The 22,723-nt window shown below is 34.0% G+C and overlaps 1 protein-coding gene across 1 annotated transcript in view; it reads right to left on the reverse strand.

The window, feature by feature from the left end:
• Positions 1-586: 586 nt before the first annotated feature.
• Positions 587-22,723, reverse strand: part of LOC129218636 (transient-receptor-potential-like protein) — a 71,505-nt gene continuing 49,368 nt past the window's right edge. The window contains exons 6-11 of the mRNA XM_054852954.1: positions 20,393-20,588; positions 8,487-8,693; positions 5,091-5,135; positions 4,056-4,121; positions 1,934-2,049; positions 587-1,234 (exon numbers count right to left, since the gene is read on the reverse strand). Of these exons, the coding sequence (XP_054708929.1) occupies positions 931-1,234; positions 1,934-2,049; positions 4,056-4,121; positions 5,091-5,135; positions 8,487-8,693; positions 20,393-20,588 (934 nt within the window). The 3' untranslated portion in view covers positions 587-930. The remainder of the gene's footprint in view (positions 1,235-1,933; positions 2,050-4,055; positions 4,122-5,090; positions 5,136-8,486; positions 8,694-20,392; positions 20,589-22,723) is intronic.

The following is a 22,723-nucleotide window of genomic DNA, read 5'->3' on the forward strand; positions in this document are numbered from 1 at the left end:
ATGGATAGTGCTTGTTTATTAACGTAAAGTCAATGATTGCTGAATGATACTTCAGATCTTTTGCACTTGATAAATATTTAACTTGTTGCTGAGATCTAATTGCTAATGTTAATTATAGAATTTCGCACCCCTGTCTCATAAATGAACCTAATTTCTTCAATTTTAATCAATATAACAAGTTTTGGGTTTTCTATTTCAAGTTTGAGTTTTTCTTTTTAATTCTTTAAAAATAATGATGACAAAAATTGTAAAACCAGTATTTATTGCTATTTCCGAGAACACTCTTAAAACTTTTATGTCCTGGTCAAAATTGCATGATTGTTTTTATTTCTCAGATATATATTTCGTGTGGAACTACCCGAAATTTCTCTACTTACACTTCACAGGTTTTAGAACTCCTGGCTGAAAGTGCAAAACTCCTTTTCAATAAAGGCCACCTTTTGGTACATGTACTTTATTTGAGCAAAATTACTTCAGATGCAGCACTACTGTATGCAAAATGGTTTCCAAGTCCAGATTTTTAATGCGAAATGAACTCAACATGCGTAGATGGACACAGCAATAATAGTTATCACATATCCCTTTACCTACTGAAATAAAAACTGGGCTATTAAAATCACAACATAGTTGTTTTCTTTACATTATCCCATTGATTGTACAGAATAACACACATTTTTCAAAACAAAAATGTTAAAAAGTTTCAGTAGTTTGGACATTTCGACACTCCATCTCCACTCATCAGCGCGATTTGGTCTTGTTTTACTACCGCTCAGTACTTGATTACGACAGCTTTACTTATCACATTTAGCTTCAATACCTAATAATATATACGACATTTAATAGTTTTTCTCATCTTGGTCTCATCTAGCTATTGATTACAATCCTAAACTGCTCGCTTCGAGTGATTGTGAAGAAGTGAAAGACACTTTGCTATAACTGGGTGTACAAATGAGTCTGATAGAGTTGGGAATTGACAGTGGGAACAGCGGTGATGGTCGGTGCTCCCGGGGGAAGTAATTGCCGCATTTCTTCGCGAAGACAAGTGATCAGCTCTTGCTTCAAGTTCTCGAATTCCGTTGGAGTAATGATGCCCATCGAACTGCATGGACTGGCTAGCTCTTGAGGTGCCCAGCCTTGACTGCATTTCAAAGAGTGGATTATGTCCCGTTTGATACTGTCTATGTGGCCGGTGTTGCGAGCAGCTTCGCGCTTCCTGTCTTCCCGGAGCTCGTATCTGATAAAGAAACGAATCGAAACAATAAGTATTAGTTTGCTCAATGACTTTGCGACGTGTTTACGCTACATTTGCACTTTATTCCCGGAATTTTAATTCTTGGCTTTTAATTTCTGGTATATCCCAAGTATAAGGTACCACGATGCAACATAATATGAAAAATAAACTTTCGAAAAGATTTTCGTGTATTTAAAAAATAATGATTTGTACGTCCTGAGGACGCCCGCAGCACGAACAAATCCATATTTTTCAAGAACAATTTTTTTTTGTACTAAGTTTGTCCAAGTCATGAATTTAAATAAGCATGAAAAACTGAAGAATTTGTAATGTGGCTCTGATAAGTTAAGTTTAACACAGAATACTATTAGGGATCGGAACAACCACTGATCCAGTACCCCCGAACCCAGCCTTACGGGGACCCCTTGTGTGGTAAAACCTAAGGCGTATTCGCTAAGAAGAGTGGTAAGATGGAGACAAGTACCCTCAAAGTCATTGATTTATAAAGGGAATTTCAACGACTTTGAGAACACGACAGAACTAATATGCATCATTCTCCATTAGCATAACCTTTGGCTGGCCAGAATCGACCTTTTCACAGTTCGACCACGACCTCAGTTACACAGCCGATTGGGCCACTATGGCCCTAACGATAGTGGAAACGTTCTTCAAATTCAGAATTGAGTGTTATATTCTACTTACCGTAGACTGGATATGTCTTGCTTTATTTCCAAAAGATCGTCTTCATTAACTCCGTCTTGCCTGAGTTGCTTCTTTGTCATGTGAATGTACCGGCTGACCAAACGTTTCATAACATCCTTATGAGATACCGGGATAAAAGTAATACATTTTGTCAATTTTCAATAGTTTTAAAACAGACTGTACATGAATAGTCATTTATGTTACATAAAATATTAAATCTTACGAATGTTACATGGCTACTTCTTTGATAAAAAGACACTCAAAGTAATGAGGTCTTTGAGAATGAACGAGAAGTTCATTCTAGAACAGAACTAGCCAACTTTCTCAAAGTTCTAACGTCAGATAATCACAAGGACTGTTAAATAAATAATAATAATAATAAGGTCGGATACTTATTACTTTTTTTGTGAATATCTGATGGATATGATTCAAGAGCGATTGAAGGAGCGTTACTTGAACCCTAGTGCGCATGCGTGAATTTTCCCCCCGTCAGTCTATAGTTTCAGTTGCTGGCAATTAGCGCCTGAGTGATATAGTAACACATAAGTACTATAGCCCCGTTCACATGAAGCTTTTTTGCCCCGGAAAAAACCTGCTTTAAACCTCATTCCGGTTTTTTTTCGGGTTAAATGTAGATCTTGCTTCTTTCTGGAGTAAATGCGGGTTTTTTTTTTAATTATTATTTTTACTCACAGTGCACTATGTAAAACGAGCTTGTTAACTTTTTGGGTATAGCTAGAGAGCCGGTAAGGATGCTGGGAAAAACCGCTTTCTCGGGTACAACGTTACTCTTTTCAGATGTGAACGGTGAATTTTTCCAACCGGCTTATTTTTCCTTTTTTGGAGCTGGAGCGGGAAAATGCGAGGTTCAAAAGTCTCTTATGAATACAGCTAGTGTGCGTCGGATATTTCAATTACAAGGTGAACGACTGGATCAGTCCTACCGGATGGTTTCCACTGGTCTCCATTCCGAAGATATAGACGGTTTCCGGTGACTATTTTCCTGCGCAATTGATTGAGACGTTTTTGGCGAAAAATCATTCCTGTAGTTGAACCGACTCCTAACTCTCTTGAAATGGCCCCTGCGACTTCTAGCTGGTCTCCATACTCAAGAAGGGATTGAAAGAAATGAAATTCAGATAAGAGAGGGTGGCTGCTACGACAGCTGAACTAGAAGACACATGCCTTCTCGGGATGCTTCTAAATATGACAGATCCGTTGGGAAAAGTATGGATAGTCCCAAAGAGACTTTCGAAAGTAATTAGGCTTCAACTGCTCTAGATAAGACAGTTTTTTTCCGGGCCAAAGTTCACATACTTTTCTAACTGATCTTTGTACCTCGCCATAGGCTGAAAAATCTTTCAAATATGAAGCAGTGAGAAGCAAAGGGATGTAAGTGGACATTTTCAAGTTTCGAGTAAAGCGCGTTTAAAGATAACGTCCTAGGTAGACTTTCATTGAATTTTTTTTCTAAATCATGCAATACAGCAACACTTATCAGGGCTACTTGTACTATATCTTGCCCCAAGACAGAGGAGAGGTTCCCCTACTATTTGTACAGGTTATCTCCAAATTTTTAATTTTGCCACTTACATCCCTTTGCTTCTCACTGCCTCATATGTACTTTTTACTTTCAAAACTTATTTTGTGAAAATGTGTCTTAATGTGAAAATAAAGTTTTTAGTTAATACAACTGATATCGAATTCCTCGTTTCAAAATGTTAAACGATGTGGTTCAGTAAATTTAAACTTTTTGGTAATAGGAATATTTTAATTTTAAGCAATTTTTACGAGCATTTAAGCGTATAAGCGTAAGAGGAATAAGTTGTAGAACGTAATTAAAAAAAAAATCTTTCAGAAAAAAAATTGTTAGCAGTTTTTCCTTTTGGGTAAAAAGTAACTTGCTTTGAATTACATCTTTTTTCCTTTTCCCAATCATGAAAGAATAATATTAAAGCAAAAATTAAGTGTTTCTATCTCAATAATTACCTATGCATACATTTTATTTTGCAAGTGTACAGAAGAAATAGTTCTTTCATTTTCGCCAGTTATGTTTTCGTGTTGTATGTCGTAATTCAGTTTTAAGTAACAATAAAACTACTTAACTTAAAACTTTTCTTACCTGATAATTTACATCACTTGGTCGGAAATTAAAGCCAAGATGTGGATTTCCATTCTGTCTGCGGCGCTATAAAAAACCACACAGTAATATTTTGAAACCTTTCTTTTAAAATAGAAACTATTTAGAATGTAAGAAAATCATAGATACGAAATGAATTTTCTAAAATTTTATACTAAAGCTGGGTGGTGTAGAAAAATTCATTACAATTATTTTCAGGTGCGCAAATACCTCATTTTTTCCATTTTCTCATACTGTAACACTTATAGTTTGGATAAATTTAATTATCAGGACTACGTAAAATATCTTTACAGAGAATGCCATTTTTTTTAAAGATACTTCGAAAAAGGCAGTTTTTTACTGCATTTTTTTTTACCGCATCTTAAAATGTCATTAAGTTTTGTCTGTCTCCGGCCCGATTTGTTTTCTCTTGATTTCAGTTCGTATTGCTTTTAAACGTCTTTTTGTCCTAAAAACAGATTATTTGAATCATCCAGAAAATAAAGTATTTCAATTTTCGCAAAAATTTTAAATCTCTCAAAGATTTGCCAGCAAAAGTTTAGGTTGTCAGCCAAGGCAAAAAGGGGTCCACTAGGCTACTTCTCATTTAATCTTACAACACTGTGTGCACTAAGGTATGCTATTGTAAATAAATGATCCAACTCATACAAACTGGTAAGCAAAGCCATGCGATGATGGAAATTTTTTTTTTCTTATTTTGGCTGCATTTTTATGCATAAAATAGAAACTAAACTCTCGTAGACACTTCGACTTAGAAGGAGAGATTCGAGACATAAAGACTACTTTGTATCGAAAACACTAAATTATTTTGAGACGGAATGAAAACTTCGAGAAAGGGAATGTTAGAGTTATATGGCTCCGAGTTATTGAGAGTAGACTACATTTTCGCTTAAGCAATTTTTAGGTCAATTATTTGAAGTTTTTTTGTTCACTAGGTTTTTGATTAAAAAAAAAGTGTATACTTTAGCTACTAAAAGAAATGTGTAACATATTTTATAGGGTATCATTTCCACTTACCTTATCTGGTGGACTTCCGATATAATTAGCATTTCGCTTTTCTGGCTAAATAAACAATGCATGTTTTAGTTCATGATTTCTACATTTATCAAAATAGCTTTATATATATTTTGTATTTCAACTTCTTTTCAGACTGTCGTTAGTGGATGAAACAAACAATAATAACTATTAAAACTGCCTATCAACAAGGTAATACTTAATGATTCAATGAAACATTGAAATTCTAAAACTGATGTTCGATAACTTTCGTCAACATATAGATACATATATATAGAATTTGAGATACATAACACTCTCATAACTTCCATCGGTATACAGGAGTCCCTCGTATAACACTGTACTTGTACAACATGGTTTCGATATTATTGGTACGGTAATTATTGTTACACGGTATTTGTACCGTATTTACCTGACGGATACTAAAACCTGTACTTTTTGTAACTCTGCAGAAGTCACGGACGCTACTCACCTGGACGAACTAACTAATTTTAAATGTGTTGCCGAGACATATTTGAGGTCCCGTGGCTTAATGACCTAATGGCCAATTGACCGGGCATTTGAGAAATCAATATAACATGGTACCTTTTTTTGATTAGTATAACACGGTTTCGATATTACACGGTAAAAAACTTGAATTTAAAACTACAGTTTTGATATGACTCGAATTTTGAAAGATGGATATTCATTTTTGTTTAACACACTGTTAAAAATGTATAATAATAACTAATATGTTTTTACTTTATTTTTATGAAACTTTTACGAAAAACTGTCAGTCTTCGGTTCGTACGTTTGGTTTCCCCGTATAACAGTAACTTGTACTTTTAAATATTTTATTTTTCTCATCAGGTTTGTAAGAACAAAAATATGAAAATTATTTTGTTTCCAATGCATTGTAAGAAAATAACATTAGGATTACACATCAGCTAAATTTGTCAAACAACAAATAAAAATGTAGTCGAAACAAAGTATATAATAAAATAAATATAATAAATCTATTTATAGAATTTAATATTTTGTTTTATTGTTGTTGCTCAGACGAACGTTATTGCTATAGAAAAGCTCAGATTTGTTTTCCCATAGACTGCGTTTTGTTGTTTGTAAAGAAAGTTAATAAAGTCTTTTTTTGTTGTGCATAAAAGTTTTAATTTGAAGCATGCAAAATAATCAAGTAGTATCGTTTATAACGACTCTTAGTTTTAGATCAGTGGGCCGTTGTATGCTCTGGTTGCGAGTTTTCGTTTGTATGTTCTATTGAGCAAAATTTCATCTATTATAAAATGTGTATCTTAAGACTTGGTTTCGATATAACACGGTACACATTCCTTGATTCACATGAATTCCAAGTCTTGTAACACGATTTTGATATCACACAAAACATGGTTTCGATACAACGCGGTACATTTTGACATGATCCATACAAAGTTGATGATTAATTAGCTTGAAAAATTAGTAAATTAGTAGTCTCGTATAACACGGTTTCAATACTACACGGATTGAATTAACCGTATTTTGCGAGGGATACCAAGACTGAAAAAAAATGACGTACTCACTGTTCTCGAACTCCGCGACTAGCAGCTGCGAACGGTTATCAGATAAAATCAGAAGAGACCTGGCGCATGCGCAAATTTGAATAACGTTTCGCGTTAAAATATCGGACAGTACGCTGTTGCTTTGAACCGTTTAGCATCTTCCAGCCTAAATATGTCATCTCCACATTACGGATTTCGAAAGATTGAGTTTTGTTTCAAGTTTGAAGTGATCTGCTATTTTTTGCTTTTTCTTCACCGGGACGTAGGAAATCAAACCAAATCCCCTTCAGAGAAGATTTAATAGCAATCAAGTCAACGTCTATCTAAAGGCTCAGTTTTTAACAGAAAGTCAGAATCGGTCTCAACGGCAAAGGTGTCAAATCCAAACATCTCTGGGAAACTGGGCTTCCATAAAGGTATCTAGTAAGTTTTTTCTTAAACAAAGTTGACAATGTTTAGAAAATATATTCCACCTCCAGATCTCCGATTGAATGAGTCTCTAGTAAAAGAGCATTTGTTACACTTAATCTTCATTAATATTTCCATCTTCATTAATTGTTTTAGAAGAAGGGCATGCATTACAAACTAAAAATAAAATTTATTATTTGTAACAAATGCCCTTCTTCTAGGGACAGATTCAATTATTGGTAAGGAAAATAAGCATTTCAGCACGTTGCGTGGTAGATTGGTTGACAGTGGGGAAAGAAAAAAAATTTTAAGTTTCGCCGACAGTGGTAACTATTTTTAGAAGTTTCAGTGCTTTGTAGAGTTAGCTTTTGAAATAAGTAGTACATTCAATGGTCGGTGTCTTGTTATGCGTTTGCTTTTTCTATCCAAAGACAACTGATTGCAGTTTCTTACATAATCTGTTTTTTGAATTTAATAATTCCAATACTGTTCATTTACAGTTATGTTATACTTACAGAATGAAAATATTTTCCTCCACAAAATCAGGGGCATTTTCTTTAATCAATAAGTCATTTAAATGCGTCACCTTGACGAATTAAAATTGAAAATAGCAGATGATATTTTATTCTCTCTAAACAATGAGTGTCTGTCAAAACGATTTTCATTTTCATTTTTTCAAAGTTAGCACCTTTAAAACCTCTCTAAGTCTTACTAAATATGGGTTAAGTAGCTTCTTTTTATGCAAATTAAGGGGGTGAGAAAAACACCATTAATCGAAACTTAATGTTAGTTATTTCTACATCTTCTTCCATATATGATTTACTCTAATAGCAGCGATTTCAATCTAATGCGTTCAGAAAAGGCAATATGTACTCGAACACTAATGTTAAAATTTCATCAAAAGTGCGGCATAGATAAGTATTGGTGTTCAGCAATAAGTTGACGAAGGCGTAATAACTCCTTCGTCAACTTATTGCTGAAGCAGAAATTCTTATTTCGTGACTACAATGCTAAAAGTGTATTATTACATAGATTGAACAAAAGTCAGGTTTTTTATAAGAAATATTAATTTCTGAAAAAGTAAACATTGTTAAGTGCATTAGAAAGTTAAAAATGAAGTTTATACTAAGGAGTGAATGCTACAACTAGGTAGCTACAATTAAGCTATTTTTCAAACTGCTTCAAGGATAAAACAAGATTTTTTTCAGAACTTATGCAGAATGAGCAGATTTGATTTAAATTTCATTTATGTACCGAATCTAAATTTGATTTAATTAGAATCCTTTAAGTCTTCTTTCGAATAAACATTTTCAACACAAGTGAAGCATTCTATTTTGCCGAATGTGTAGTTACGTAGCCGTAGTACTGAGGCCACACATTAAAACAAGCTTTGTTCTTACAGCTTTATCATAATACCTAGGCAAAACTAAATTTGAAGCAAGAAATTGAAATATACTACCGTTACAGAACTTCTGTCCAAAGGTTTGCAGGAAGTACCAAGTTGAGGGCATAATCGAAGAAGCAGTCGCTTTGTGCCAGCCAAGAAGTAACAGATCGCTTTAGGTGAAATGATTAGATTGAAAGGAGGTGGCAGAGTTGAGCCATCGTCAAAGTAACCCATCCACAACTTGGAACGAGCAAACTTCCACTCCCTGTCAGCATGGTCCTAAGCACAAAATTTCAACTTCAAAGAATTCAACTCACTTTTAGTTTTTAACTCAACATTATATCATGCCAAATCTTAGTTTGTCAAACGCTCTCTATAATGGACCTTATCCACGGTATATAGTCATTCAATGTCAAGTGACCTAGTGGTAACCGCTCGACCATCTCCGATTTGGATGAAATTTTGTAGATGTGTGCTGTTGAAACTCATCTATGTAAATATTCAACTTCCGAAATCCAACTCTTGAAGTCCTAGGATAGCTCAAAAAAAAAAAAAAAAAAAGATCTGAAATGGCAGATCAGCTTTTTGCGCCAAATCGCCATGTTTAGGCTAAATTTGCAGACAATGTAATCACACTGGAAGCCTCAGACTACGGGAGCTAAAAGAAAAGGTTGACTGTTAGTACATTCAAGTATTTTTGTGAGCTTGAACGTATTATATTTTATGCAGCACGCATGCAAAGCCTTGACAAAACGCAGTGGAGAAATTTTTTTCTGGATTTTAGTTTTTCATGAAATTGGAACAAAAATAATGCAGAGGTTCGTACTTCGTGATTCTATTGTCAGAATGCTTGGTTGTTTTTATGGGTTACAGTTGCAAAGCTAAAATATCTATTTTCTTAAAGATATTGTCATTCAAATTGGCTATAAAAAATCGTTCAAGTGAAAAAAAAGTCTATTTTTAAAGCACTGTCGCTCAAGTTAATCACCTTGCATATTTTTTTCGCTGTTACCATTAGAAAGAACATGTTTTTTTCCTATCAAGTAAGTTTTTTTTCGATGGTGCTCTTTCAAGTAAGGATAAAAAAATGAGCTTGAAATTATGTCTGTCGTAAAAAAATGCCATGTTTGAACTAAGGGTGTAGAAAATTGTCATGTTTAAACTAAGGGTGTAGAAAATTGTATCACACTGAAAGCCTGAAATTTTAGGAGCTTAAAGTACTTTTAGTTGTAAGTAAGTTCTTGTATTTTTGAGTTCATTAATTTTTGTGTAGCACGCATGAAAATTCTTCACGAAAAGCAGTGGAGAAATATTTTCCTCGACTTAAGAATGCCATAACTTCTAAACCAAAATAATTTAAAAAGCTCTACCTTTGTAATTACATTGTCAATTTACATGCTTTTAATGGATTACAGTTGCAGATCGTAACTATTGATTTACTAAAAGATATTGTCATCCGAAGTGTCTATCAAAATAGTTCTCATGAAAGCTAGCCTATTTTCAAAGCGCGGTAGATCAAGTTTGTAACTTTTCAAATAGGTTTCTAATGTTGTTTTTTCAGATAAGCATAAAAAAAGAAACCTTGAAATACTAAGGTAAACGCACCAGTAGTAGCCACTTTAAGGTTTATATTTGAAAAATAAGGATTCCAGGTCCCCCAATGGATTAAAATTTGCAGGAGGTAAAGTTCAGGCTATATTGTAGTGAGCAGTTCAAGGAGGAGTAGGTAGAGTATCATGGAAAATTATTATAAATTATTTAGTATGGTCGCTTGGATTGTCCATGTTTTTTTCAGCTGTTTTCTAACGCTTCTCCATGACGAGGTACAAAAACATTGTGTTGTATTATGAATATAACAATGCTCAAAAATAATATTTTTAGAGCTGTAACCATGCTATGAAATGTGAAAGGTCATGTTTGGAACGTTTTCAACTCCAAATAGTTGTTTTCTTGGCTGACAGTTTATGTGGCCACTACTGGTACAAAAAATGTTAGGAAATTCAAAAGTGGTCACTGAGTGGCCACTACTGAATCAGGAAGGTTTTTCATAAGTCAACTCAGTTTTCCTTTTAATAAGTTGTAATACTTTAACATAATAACCTCCCTCATTTCTAATGTAAAATTATTGTGTGATCTAGTAGTGGCCACTCGATGGCCACTTCTAAACAACAATACGGTCACTACTGAGTACTGACTCATGTACAATGGCCACTGATGGATCAAATTTCAGGTTTGGGAAAAAATTGAATAATTTACATTCTGGCATTTAAAAAAATAGTAAGATTGAGGAAGAATAGGGCAATAATATGCTCATTGAGTTTCAAATATACTCATTAATGTTGTAGCCCCACAGTTTAAAAAAGCCACAAAATATGCTTCACTGGGGCGACTGCTAGGTGCGTTTACCTCTTGTATGAATGGTTCAGAATTACTCATCACGCCATCCCCTAGCCTAGGGGCGCACATCACAGAGGGAAAAAAATATTAAATAGCTTGTTGGTAAAAAAAAAAAAAAAAATCAGGAGTTTGGCGCGCTAGAATATACAGAGGAGAAAAATTCAACTATAACTGATTGCAACTTGTCTGCTGAGCAGGTAAAAAATTGGAGGGGGAAGGGCCTAATATTTGATCGAGGGAATCCCTTTTCTAATCAAAGCAGATAATTTTTAATTTCTTAGATTTAAGAAATCATTTCTTGAAAATACAGGTTTTCTTATTAGAAGTAAGTCACACACCGGAAAATTAGTAAAAGCCATGATATATAAAATTTTCAGTTATAAAGTTTGTTTAAGGAACCATTTTTTTTTCTTGGAAGTCTCTAAATCCTGTCAGTAAGTATGTGCTTTGCAATTAATAATCTATTGATTCATATTTATTTATGACTGCTAATAATCAGGGGCACCCGAAATTCAAATTTTTGGAAAGGGGGACGAACCGAATACCGAATTACCGAAAAACAAAATGCGAGCATTGTACTACTAATAGTTTTCTAAAATATCTGTGACTAGCAATAATTTAGTGGTTACTCAAATTATGTTTACAATAAATAACATAAATAAACAGAAAAAAAGTAAAATATTAAATTAAAGTACTTAAAAATTAATTTACCAGACAATACCAGATATTTACCGCCAAAGTATTAGGTTACAAATGTTGTAAAATTTCCGAATTTGTGAAATATGTATCATTTACGGACTTTTTAAAACATTTACTTTTGAATGTTCCCTGATTTCTGTATTTTATCGATGTTCAAAACAAACGTAATTAATTCTTCAGACCGATTTTATTTTCTAAAATCTTCATTAACTCAAGACACAACTGAGAATTAATGATAATTTTTATGAGTCTCTTGAATTAAAATGGATGAGTTAAAATTTTCGCATTGAATGCAATTGGCAAAAACTAGAAGTCTAAAAGTCATCAACTACACAATGAGACATATAAGGAGGGTTAAAAATAATGCTAAATACATAATTATAAATGTCCAAATGGTAAAATCACATAGAAAAAAAAAAAAAAAACGAGCGAGTATTAAAGAAGCGGATGCAATCGGATTTCGAAATGTGTGATAAATTGGGATTGACGAGTAACAGCGTAAAAAATGGTCAAGATGTTAATAACATCTAACCCCCCAAAAATCCATGACCAATAGTCAATTTCCATGATTTTTGAGCATTTTTTGCAGAAAATCATGGCTTTCCTTGAATATTTTCGATCACAGCCGAAATTCATGACTTTCCAGGTGCGTTGACATCCTGCCTTAAGTAGTATTGAAAACTTATGCTACCAATATCCGATATCTATTGATGTGCCTTCGTGAGTTGGAGGAAACAAATTGTCCTAGAATTACATTGAATGTTGTGCTTACCTTATTATTAACTATGAATGATTTTGAAGAGAAAGTATTTCCAATGTTTATATCCATAATACTTATATAAGTACGTACATTTTCTTTTACTTTATTTTTTACATTAGCGTACAAAAATTACAAATTCATATTTTCTACTAAAAACTTTTTCTTTTATCCTAAGTACTTATCTACTTTGAAGAAAGAAATGCACTATAAAAATGTGATTAATATAGTGAAATCTCGTTATAACGAGCTTCAAGGAGCCTCAAAATTTGCTCGTTGTAACGGGGATTTCGTTGTAATGGAATTCCTGTAGCACAATGGAAATGAAGTCGGGACTGAAAAGTTCTTTCGTTGAAACGAATATTTCGTTGTATTGGTATTCGTTGTAATGGGATTTCACTGTACATTAGTACTTAATGTAACTATCATAATGAATCAATTTTATTCATCAGTTATTTGAATTTAAAGTAAGTAATGTAAATTCTAAGGAAAGGATGTCAGATGGCCACTACTGACTCATGCATGTGGCCACTACTGAAAATCTCAGATTTTTGGAGTGGCCACTATCGGATCAAATTTCAAGTTTGGGAAAAAATGGATAAAAAATTGAAACAATTGAAATTCTGGCATTTTTAGAAAATGGGACTATTAAGGAATAGTTGGGCTATAATACGCTCATTGAGTTTCAAAAATGGAATTAATATTGTTGACCCACAGTTTAAAAAATACACAAAATATGCTTAACTGTGGCCACTACTAGTGCATTACCTTATTTGTCGTTCGCGAGAAAATCTTGTTCTACAATGAAATAAAGGAAGGTGATTGCCATGAAAACCACTTTACAGTGATTTTGCAACCGTTATTAGTCAGAACTAGTATTTTATTTCTCCTTTAAAAATATTTTTTTTGCAAATTAAATGTTATGGATACAGAAAAATATCTTGTTCAGGAAACAGACTTATACATCAGACAGAAAATATGTTTCTCTGTTTCTCTCACGTTTAATCTTCTAATTAACTTTTTAAAAGAAAAATACTAAATTATTTCTGACTAATAATTGTTGTAAAATTACTATAAACTGGTTTCCCGGCAATCACCATTCGTTATACATCGTAAGAACGATCTTTTCTCAAGAACGACAGGTAGTATTTCAAGCTAATTTTTTTTATCCTTATTTTTTTCATCTCAAAGAACTGCATGACAAAAAAAAAAGCATTTTTTAAAGGAAAAAAATATGTTCTTTCTAGTGGTATTGTCTGTTTTCTACGAGAAGGCACTTGACTTCTCCCTCGTCACGTGGTATCCGATGAATCCATTTCGCTGTTTTCGGCAGAAGGTATATTCGGATCATAACATTTTGTTGTAAAAGCGGCAGTCTTTAAAATGTAAGAATAACTAAAATGACAACAGGCAAGTGAAGCAAGTGATGTAAAAGACACTGAGACTTTTTTCACATTAAAGTGCACGCCCAAGTTAAATTGTCTGGTTTTTTCTCCTTTAGAAGCGCGTGGATTGCTTGACCCGTGTAAAATAGAACTCTACGTTCGTGGAGGCGTGGCGAAGTGCCTTCTCCTGAAAAACAGACAATACTACCAAATTAAAAGGTACAAGGTGACAAACTTGAGCTCAACGCTTTGAAATAGGCTATTTTTCACTTGAACGATTTTAATAACCGCTTTGGATGACAATATCTTTTAGAAAATCAATATTTACGCTCTGCAATTTCAACCCATTAAAAACATGTATACATATTGACAATAGAGTTACAAAGTGCCAGCTTTTGAATTTTATGTTTGTACCGAACGTATGACATTCTAAAGTCCATGAGAAATATTTCTCCACTGCATTTTGTCAAGACTTTGCATGTGTTTTACACAAAAGTTAATGAATTCAAACTCACAAAAATGCTAGGGCATATTAAAAATCAAAAGTTCTTTAATCTCCAAAAAATTCAGACTTCCAGTGTGATAAAATGTTCAGCAACCTTAGCTAACTCCTATCGCAATTCGTTACGACAGACAGAATTTCGAGCTCATTTTTTTATCCTTATCTGAAAGAACACCATCGAAAAAAAAAAACTTATTTTGATAAGAAAAAAATTGTTCTTTCTAATGATGTGAGCGAAAAGAAGATGCAAGGTGACAAACTTGAGCTACAGCTCTTTGAAAAAAGGCGATATTTCACTTGAGCGATTTTTATAGCCAGTTTAGATGACAATATTGTTTAGAAAATAGATATTTACTCTCTGCAACGGTGACCCATTAATAACAAGTATTCTGACAATAGAGTCACGAAGTAGGAACATTTGAACGAACACGATTTTATGACAACCTAAAATCTAGGGGAAAAAATTCCCCACCGAGCTTTTTCACGTATTTACATTCGTGCTACACAAATTGTAAGCTTAAACTCACAAAAATACTTGAATGTATTAACAGCCAAACGTAATTTAAGCTCCCAAAATTTCAGGCTTCCAGTGTAATAAAACTTTCCGCAAACTAAGTCCAAACGTGTCAATTTGACACAAAAAGTTGATCCGCTATTTTGAAGCACTTTTTTGGGAGATACTAGATCCTCAGGATTTGGATCTTGGAAGCTGAAAATTTACATGGGTTAGTTTCATAGGCATCATCTCTACATAATCTACTACTTTAAAATTTCCTCCAGTTCGGATATAATCGTGTGGAAATGATTTGAAATATAGGTCAGGTGACGTGGAATGACCCTATAGTAACAATACTTTTAATTCCTCTGGCTGCGGGTATCTACACTGGTGGACAATGCTAAGTACGGATGGCAATAGCAGCGTTAGCAAACACAAAATGGAAGGCAAGGAAATATGGAAATCTGCATAAGTTCGGGACACAGTAAGACGTGTTGTCAGTATGCAAATTTTAGACTCACAGCGTTGCTGGTCACGTGCTAGCGCTGATAAGCGATATAAAGAATAAGGCGCGTGATGACCATTGTTGTTCAAAAGCAAAGTTTGACGGAAAATAATCAATTGGCGAACTTTTATTTTTCAGTATGTTTTTTCGACATCCCTTAGATGATTTTATGGGTAGCCGTGTGGTTGGCAACATCAAAGAAAGGCAGAAAAATTTAGATGTTTAGATGTTGCCAGGGAGTTTGACGTCAGCCACAGGGTTGTTTCTAGAGTTTGGAAATCATTTCAAATAAATGGAATGTGTAGCAAATGTCACGAGGGAGGTCGTGTATGCAATAATACGTCAGCAGAACATTGGTACTTAGTGATAGCAACGAAAATTTACCAGTACAACACAGCTACTGAGGTAGCAAAGCAGATTCCTGCTGCTACTAGCAAGCAAATATCCGGAAAAACTGTAGCCAGATGTTTGAATGCAGTAAGACCATACGCCTGTCGGCTTGTTTTGTACATCCCATTGTCTACAAGTCAGTGTTTTGCTCGTTTGTAATGTTTGTTCAGCGTCGCATTTGGAGAGAAATCGACTGGGCTTGTGTACTATTCTCAGATGAAAGCAGGTTCAGTCTGTCGTCAAATTGTGGACGACAACCAACCTGGCAGGAGAGTGTACAATATACAAAACAGCAAACATAAAAGAAAAGGACTTGTATCCTACAAGTTGTGTCATGGTATGGGTAGATTATGATCAATGTCTATACGTCGCTTGTGTGCATTCAAACAAGACTATGACGGCTAGTGATACATTAATGTTGTTCTACTGCCTCATGTTCACGTGTTTTGTGGTGCTGTGGCCGATAAATTCGTTTTCATGAATAGCAACGTCACATGCAATTAACAATCGCCGTGATCTGAATCATATTGAAAATGCTTGGGTTGCTTTGGGGAGCAGTTTGGCTGGTCGACAACGCCCTCCAATAAGCAAGGACACCTTGATCCATGACTGACAGAATAATGGGAAAAATTACCCCAACAGCTGCTGGATAATAATGTGTAAAGCATCACATGACGTGTGGAAGCTTGCATCGCTCTTCTTGGTAACCATATCCCATATCGACATCTTACGCTGGAACGCCTTGGGGCGGTAATTACATTTATTCACTTTTACGTTCACAGCCCAAAATGACCGTTTCGCCCTTTGAACCCTTTTGAACGCCCTCTGGATTTCAGAGCACAATAAATTATCATAATTGCAATGTTAAAGAGTTCTGTCATTAGTTTATTTCACTTGGCATCGAATTACACTTACTTTTTTACGCGTTACATAGCCCATTGGAATCCGTCCTTAGCTAATGTCCACCAGCGTATATTAAGTATTCATTGGTTATGAATCGCATTACAACGACAAAGAATTGTGACTTTCACAATAGCCATTGGCATTCATATCTACTCTTTTCATCAATTTCTCCAAAAAGCCGTAAATGGGCTTAAAATAGGGCCTCAGTGGTAGAGTAGTCTAAGCGATTGCTTGACACACTTGCAGAGAAGGGTTCGACTTCCACCCTAGCTCTGGAAGTACTTCGCTTTCTTCGCACTGTAAGTTCTTTCATGTACTGTCTGTATACGCTTCGTAAGGCGTAAAATTAAGAGATTATGATGAAAGGAAGCATTTCTTTCTTTGTTTGGAATATATATAAGAGAAAAATTTCAAAAGAAAAAAAAACGGTTCTCGTAAAGAAAAGAAGTACATTCGCCGAAAAATATACGAATTAATGAACGCAGGAGAATTCAAGTTCCGTTTGTTTTGTGTTTGTTTAGCATTTCATATACCCGTTATGATGTCACTCATAGAGTCCATTCTTAGATGAAAGCTCTTTCTCAAGCATTCTCGGGAATTATAGGAGGGACTTATTCCACCACAAACTACTTAGCAAATTCCGCTTAATTTTTCTTACTTATTCAAGTCATGCTATTATTTTTTTTTTAAATCACTTTTATAATACTTTATTCGTCCCGAAATATTGTTGCTAAAAGTGTGCAATGCTTCGCTAATGTACGTATACCCTGTGAAAAAAAAAGAAACATTCAAAAACTCATGCAGTCGTGACATGATTGATTTGGAGAAATGCACTAAAAAATGGCTTCTTCACTAACTTAAAGAAACTCCGTTTCTGAAACCTAGCGATTTTTACAAATTTATGCTACTAAGAAAATAAAACAAAGTTCATGATAAATGTATTTCCTGGTAAACTGATACTAAAGGCACTTAAAAAGGCACGTGCGTTTATATTTAATGCACCTATTTTCTTGCCTATTAAAACAAGCTAAGCAAAACAATGAAAACCATGCAAATATGATGTGTTGTATGGCATATATTTGAAGACATGCATTTTTTCACAGATACAACAAACTAGTGCTCCTTACTCTGTGTTTCAAGTGCAATATGAACTGAAATAAGGGATGAGTAGATATGCGGTAAAGCGTTTCCGTTTGCGCAATAGGTGTCAAAAGTAACGAAGAAATCTTAATATTATGAGGTTAACTTGTGTCGTGTTTGTGTGGTGCCTTTGATAAAGTTCCATAGTTAACCACTTTGAGATTATTAACCAAATTTATTTCATTTCCAATTTTGGAAAAAATGCTTTATAGACAGAATCAAAGTTTTTTTTTTTTGTTCACTTTGATGATTTGAATCGAACACACCTTCTCTTCTTTCAGCTCGTGAATACGACTTCCATATCAAAGACTCTCTTAAAATCAAAGCATGAAAATGTAGTTATTTTGTAAGGTTTTTTTAGCGATGAAAATAGCATGTAAATATAGTTTTCCCTTTTTAAATCACTCTTATTTTTTTTAAACTCAGATCATGGAATCTTTTTGTTAAAAAACATTTCCTATTAAAATTGAAACTTCGTAGGTAACTTTCAAGTAGAAAAACCAAATGCGGCTGGTAATTCATCAGGGTGAGAGGTACTGGGGGAATTCTAGGGGAAGGAGCGCTTGCGTTGCTTACACAGGGCTGCCAACTATCCGCCTGAAATATATTTATTTATGTTACTGGCGTGTTTTCATAACTAATCTTAAATATTAACACACATTCGAATTTCTCGACCACCATCAAATTAAGTTTTTCAGTGCTCTAGTAAAGCGATTTCAAAACTAACGAGAGGGATAGCGTAAGATATGATCATGAATAAAAACTATTCAAGTTATAGTTTTGTTAAAATCTACACAGATACAATGCCTTCAGAATTCCAAAATGTAAAAGCAAAATATCTAATGAGCTTCCATTTGACATATCCTCCTTTCGTGATTCGTACAAATATGAACGCAATCTTATTTAATTAAAGTTACTTGGTGATCAAAACGTGCATGATGTTACCTATTAACGAAGTAGAGGAAATTAGTTAGGTTTGACCTACAGGGAGACTTGACCCATGAGGTTTTTTTTTCCATGAAAAGGATATTTAGGGAAAATTTTAGTCACATTATTGGTTGACCAGTCACACAACAATATTTTGCAGGGATAAGCCATTTAAGAATTATCACTGGCTTTCTAGAAATTCAGTGTTAAATGATATTAAACCTAAAAAGCAAATTTTGGAATTTTTTAGATTTCATCCTCCAGTTTTGAGGGAAATGAATTTTAAAAGTATACACTCTAGCTATCACTTTTCTAGCTATCTGTTGATATACAGCCGTTTTATATAACTTTAATTTAAATTACTAAATATATTTAAGGTAAACAAAAGGAAGTTAACTAGGGAGCTTTGACCCCAAGCTAACTAGGGAGATTTGACCCAAAGGAATAATGTGATGTTTTTTCAATGAATTTTCGTTTATGAATAGCTAAAATATTATGTTTTAGACCAAAATGATTTGCTTTTATTTAAAGAACAACTTTAATATTGTGAATATGAAGGGGGAATTTTTTTTACTTAAAGAAAGAACTAAAATATTTTGGTCTAATAAATTATTTTTATTTGACAAATAACTAAAATACTAATGATCTTTAAGTCCAATGATTTGTTTCGTAATAAAATAACTGAAATATTGTTTAGGTTTCAACTGATAAAGTTTTGAATTACACTTCCGCTTTTCTGCTGATGTGGAGTAAGATTAATTTAAAAAAACATGTGTAACACTTCACCTAAAGAGAGAACATTTTGTACATTCACTTCAAGTATCACTTATTAAAACAAAAAATACCATCAAACCTATGTTTTTGATTTCAGTATCAATGAGTTTTCTTACATTCATGAGTGGGTCATGTGTCCCTAGGTATTGGGTTAAGTGTCCCTAGAGCTAGGGACACTTGACCCATTTGCAGACGAGATGAATATTTTTATTTTTTTTTATCATTTCTACTTAGAATTAGGCTATTGATTGATAATGCGCAAAATGGCAACCTCTTTATGCATATTTTTTATTTCGTTCTGTTCTACAAAAAAAAAAAAAAAAAAATTGGGTCAAGTCTCCCTAGTTTCCCCTAAGCGTGGCAGTTGTCCATTTACGATGTTCCTTGCTGACATTTCGCCTGATATGTTTTAGGTTTCTTTCGCATTTGCTGGCTGACATTTCACATGACATAGGTGAATTTTTGGTCTTCTTCAGAAATTTTTGTCGGACGTTTTGCCTCAGCATTTTATCACTACTGGGCCCCAACCACTCTTTAAAAAAATTCTGGTTATTTGAATAAATATTCATTGTTTCACCCACCTTCATAGACATGCGATAGGGAATACTTAAAGATTCTAATAACAATAAGTGAAAAAAATTGCTTCCGAATATACTAATCAGAATTTCTCCCTAGACGATAAACAAATCAGAAGTGACCTTAAGAGAAAAAGGACTAGGCCAATTTGAGACAAAAGCGTCAAACCAGACATTGAGGACTTATTCAATCAAAACTAAGCTCGTTGTCCATATGATAAAGTGTTAGTTGATTAGCAACTACGCCATATCCTGGCAGTTTTATAAAATCCTCCCTTGTTTTTGAAGTTCCAAAAATTTGTCCACTGAAAGGATAATGTTGCTAAAAAAGAAAGGAAACCAACAGAGTTTTGGTGAGAAATAGCTCCTCACAGAGACATTCTAAGGAAATTAGACAAAAGGTAAAGATTTTTTACGATCTACCTCCTCTGAAAATCTATTTGGGGTGCAACTAAGCATGCACTACATAGTGTAAGAAAAATGGATGTGCACTAGCACTAAAGATGGCTAGGGACAAAGAATACTTACTTCAATAACTTGAAAGGATTTGGTCATCATGGCAATGAGCATATTAATGAGCACGACGATGGCAGTGACATGATATGACATGAACAAACCCTGACCAACTGTTTCGATAAAGAAATCATCCTCCACCAGATCGGTACTTTTAGGGGAACTAATTCCAAACAGGGACCAGAAAAGTGTGGCGAATGTGTTACCGATCCTGAATAACAAACATTGAATTGGCCCACAATCGTTAGTAGTTATCATTCTTTAAATCAATACTTATAAGCTACACAAAGTAAAATCATATACTTTTGAATTAATATAAAAATCCAGTTACTTATAACAAGAACAATGAATGGTTGAATCATGCAAACATCAAATAAGTTAATTCTATTAAAGCTATAATACACGCGAAGCTGATTATCATAGAGTTTAGGGGAATTATTGAATTTAATTATTTCTGAAGGAATTTTTCTGTTGTGGGTACGCCATAACTTAATACTTCATAAATCTCAGTAAGTAAGGCATCATTTAAAAAAAGTTTTCTTTACTATTGGCAAAACGTGAACAGTTTACATTTTGGCTGTTTTTCGAAAAAGTATACTGACAAAGCTTGATTCAGTTTAACGATTTTTTTAATTTATAGCCATTCGGTAAATGCCAAACTTTCGTTTGCATTGTCAAAATGCAGATCTGTTTTCGTACGACTATTCATCACTTCGTAGCTGCGACTGAAAATAAGCAAATTTTACTGCTGCAACCTGTATAATCAGTATTATTTTTAGAGTACTTCCTCGAGACAAAAAATAGTATGAACAATTATCTAAACATTTTTTAAAATCTACAGTTCAAGCACCAGTAGTCGGTCGTTTAGAAGTTCAATTGTGAACCTTCGTATGAGTAGAATTTTCAGCATTTAGTTTAAGAGCAAAATCAATGCGAAACTAAATTCTGTACTCTCCTGATTATATTATAATTACCTGTGTCAGAAACAACGACATTTTTGTTCAAAAAATCATGCTATTTTCTATACAAGCAATATGATCCAGTAGTCGGCCGTTGAAATCCGGTCCTCGATTATGTATAATCCAGTGGCCGGACATATTTTTCTCTTTAGTCTTATGGGATATAAGTGAATAATTTAAAAAAAAAATAAAGCAAAGCTAATCACATGTCTGTGTACTTATAAAAACTATTATTATAGTGTTTACAAAAGAATTCTGAATTCTTGAAATCTTCTGAAATCTTTACACTCAATATAGGTCGCTTGAACCTTTGATAAAGCATAAAAAATGAGCATAATGAGTAATAGAAATAATAGCAACAAGTTTGAACTCTTTAGATTAGTTTGAGTTAGCATAATGGTAGGAGTTTTACTTCCTAGTTCTTTACTTCTAAAATTTTAACTATTTTCCGAATATAGACCATGGGAAATCAACTTGATTCGCTTGTTAATATAAATTTTGTTAAGGATAATGATTAAGCCATGGTTGTCACCTTATGTGCTAAAAAGGTCAGGATTAAAACAAATTACAGTAGGCCCTCATTTTACGTAGGTTTATTTTACGCGGTTTTGACTATAGTCGATTCCCGCTACAACGCGATCCGACTTACGCGAAATGGCTATAACGCGATTTTTTCCCCGATAAAGAATTTTATTCCTAACGCGAGTTCTTCACCAGCTACATGAAAAATTTCCGAAGGGAATCGCGGCTTTTTTGTGAATGGACCTTCATCCCTTTGGCAGCACTGAGAGCGGAAGTTCCCAGACCGTTCTAGTCTGAACACCGCTTATACAAGTAACTACTACTCATTTTCCATTATTTTTTTCATTCTATATGGGAAAATTGATGAAATATAATAACACCTAAGAGCGCTGTTTCATTTAAAGTTTATGAAGAAAGAAGGAAAAAGAGAAAGTTTCTCAACAACTATAGTGCATTTGTTTTTCTTACTACATAATATACGTACCGTAGTGGTTTATTTTACGTCTTCCTTTCCCATTGATCATTGATTTTGTGCATTATAGCAGTTTTTTATGTTAAATAAAACTTTTTTTTAATACAATGAATAAAAATTCAATTTTTTATTTAAGAAACAGGAATGTATAGGTAAGAAATGATTTTTAACAGTTTGAGGTGGTGTTTACAAGTGTCTTTAATCGTATGGGTATGTCTATAAAAGTTTTTACACGTACCCTTTTAAACAACGCGAAATTTCAACTTACGCGAAGGGTCTTGGAACGCATCCCTCGCGTAAGTCAGGACTCGACTGTATACGCAGTCGTGATGATGATGGACGCCCAGAAGGAGCCTCATCGGCCACTTCTTCCCGGCCTTCCTTGAACGACTT

The sequence above is a fragment of the Uloborus diversus genome, chromosome 3 (genome assembly GCF_026930045.1).
Source record: "Uloborus diversus isolate 005 chromosome 3, Udiv.v.3.1, whole genome shotgun sequence".
NCBI classification, from domain to species: domain Eukaryota; kingdom Metazoa; phylum Arthropoda; class Arachnida; order Araneae; family Uloboridae; genus Uloborus; species Uloborus diversus.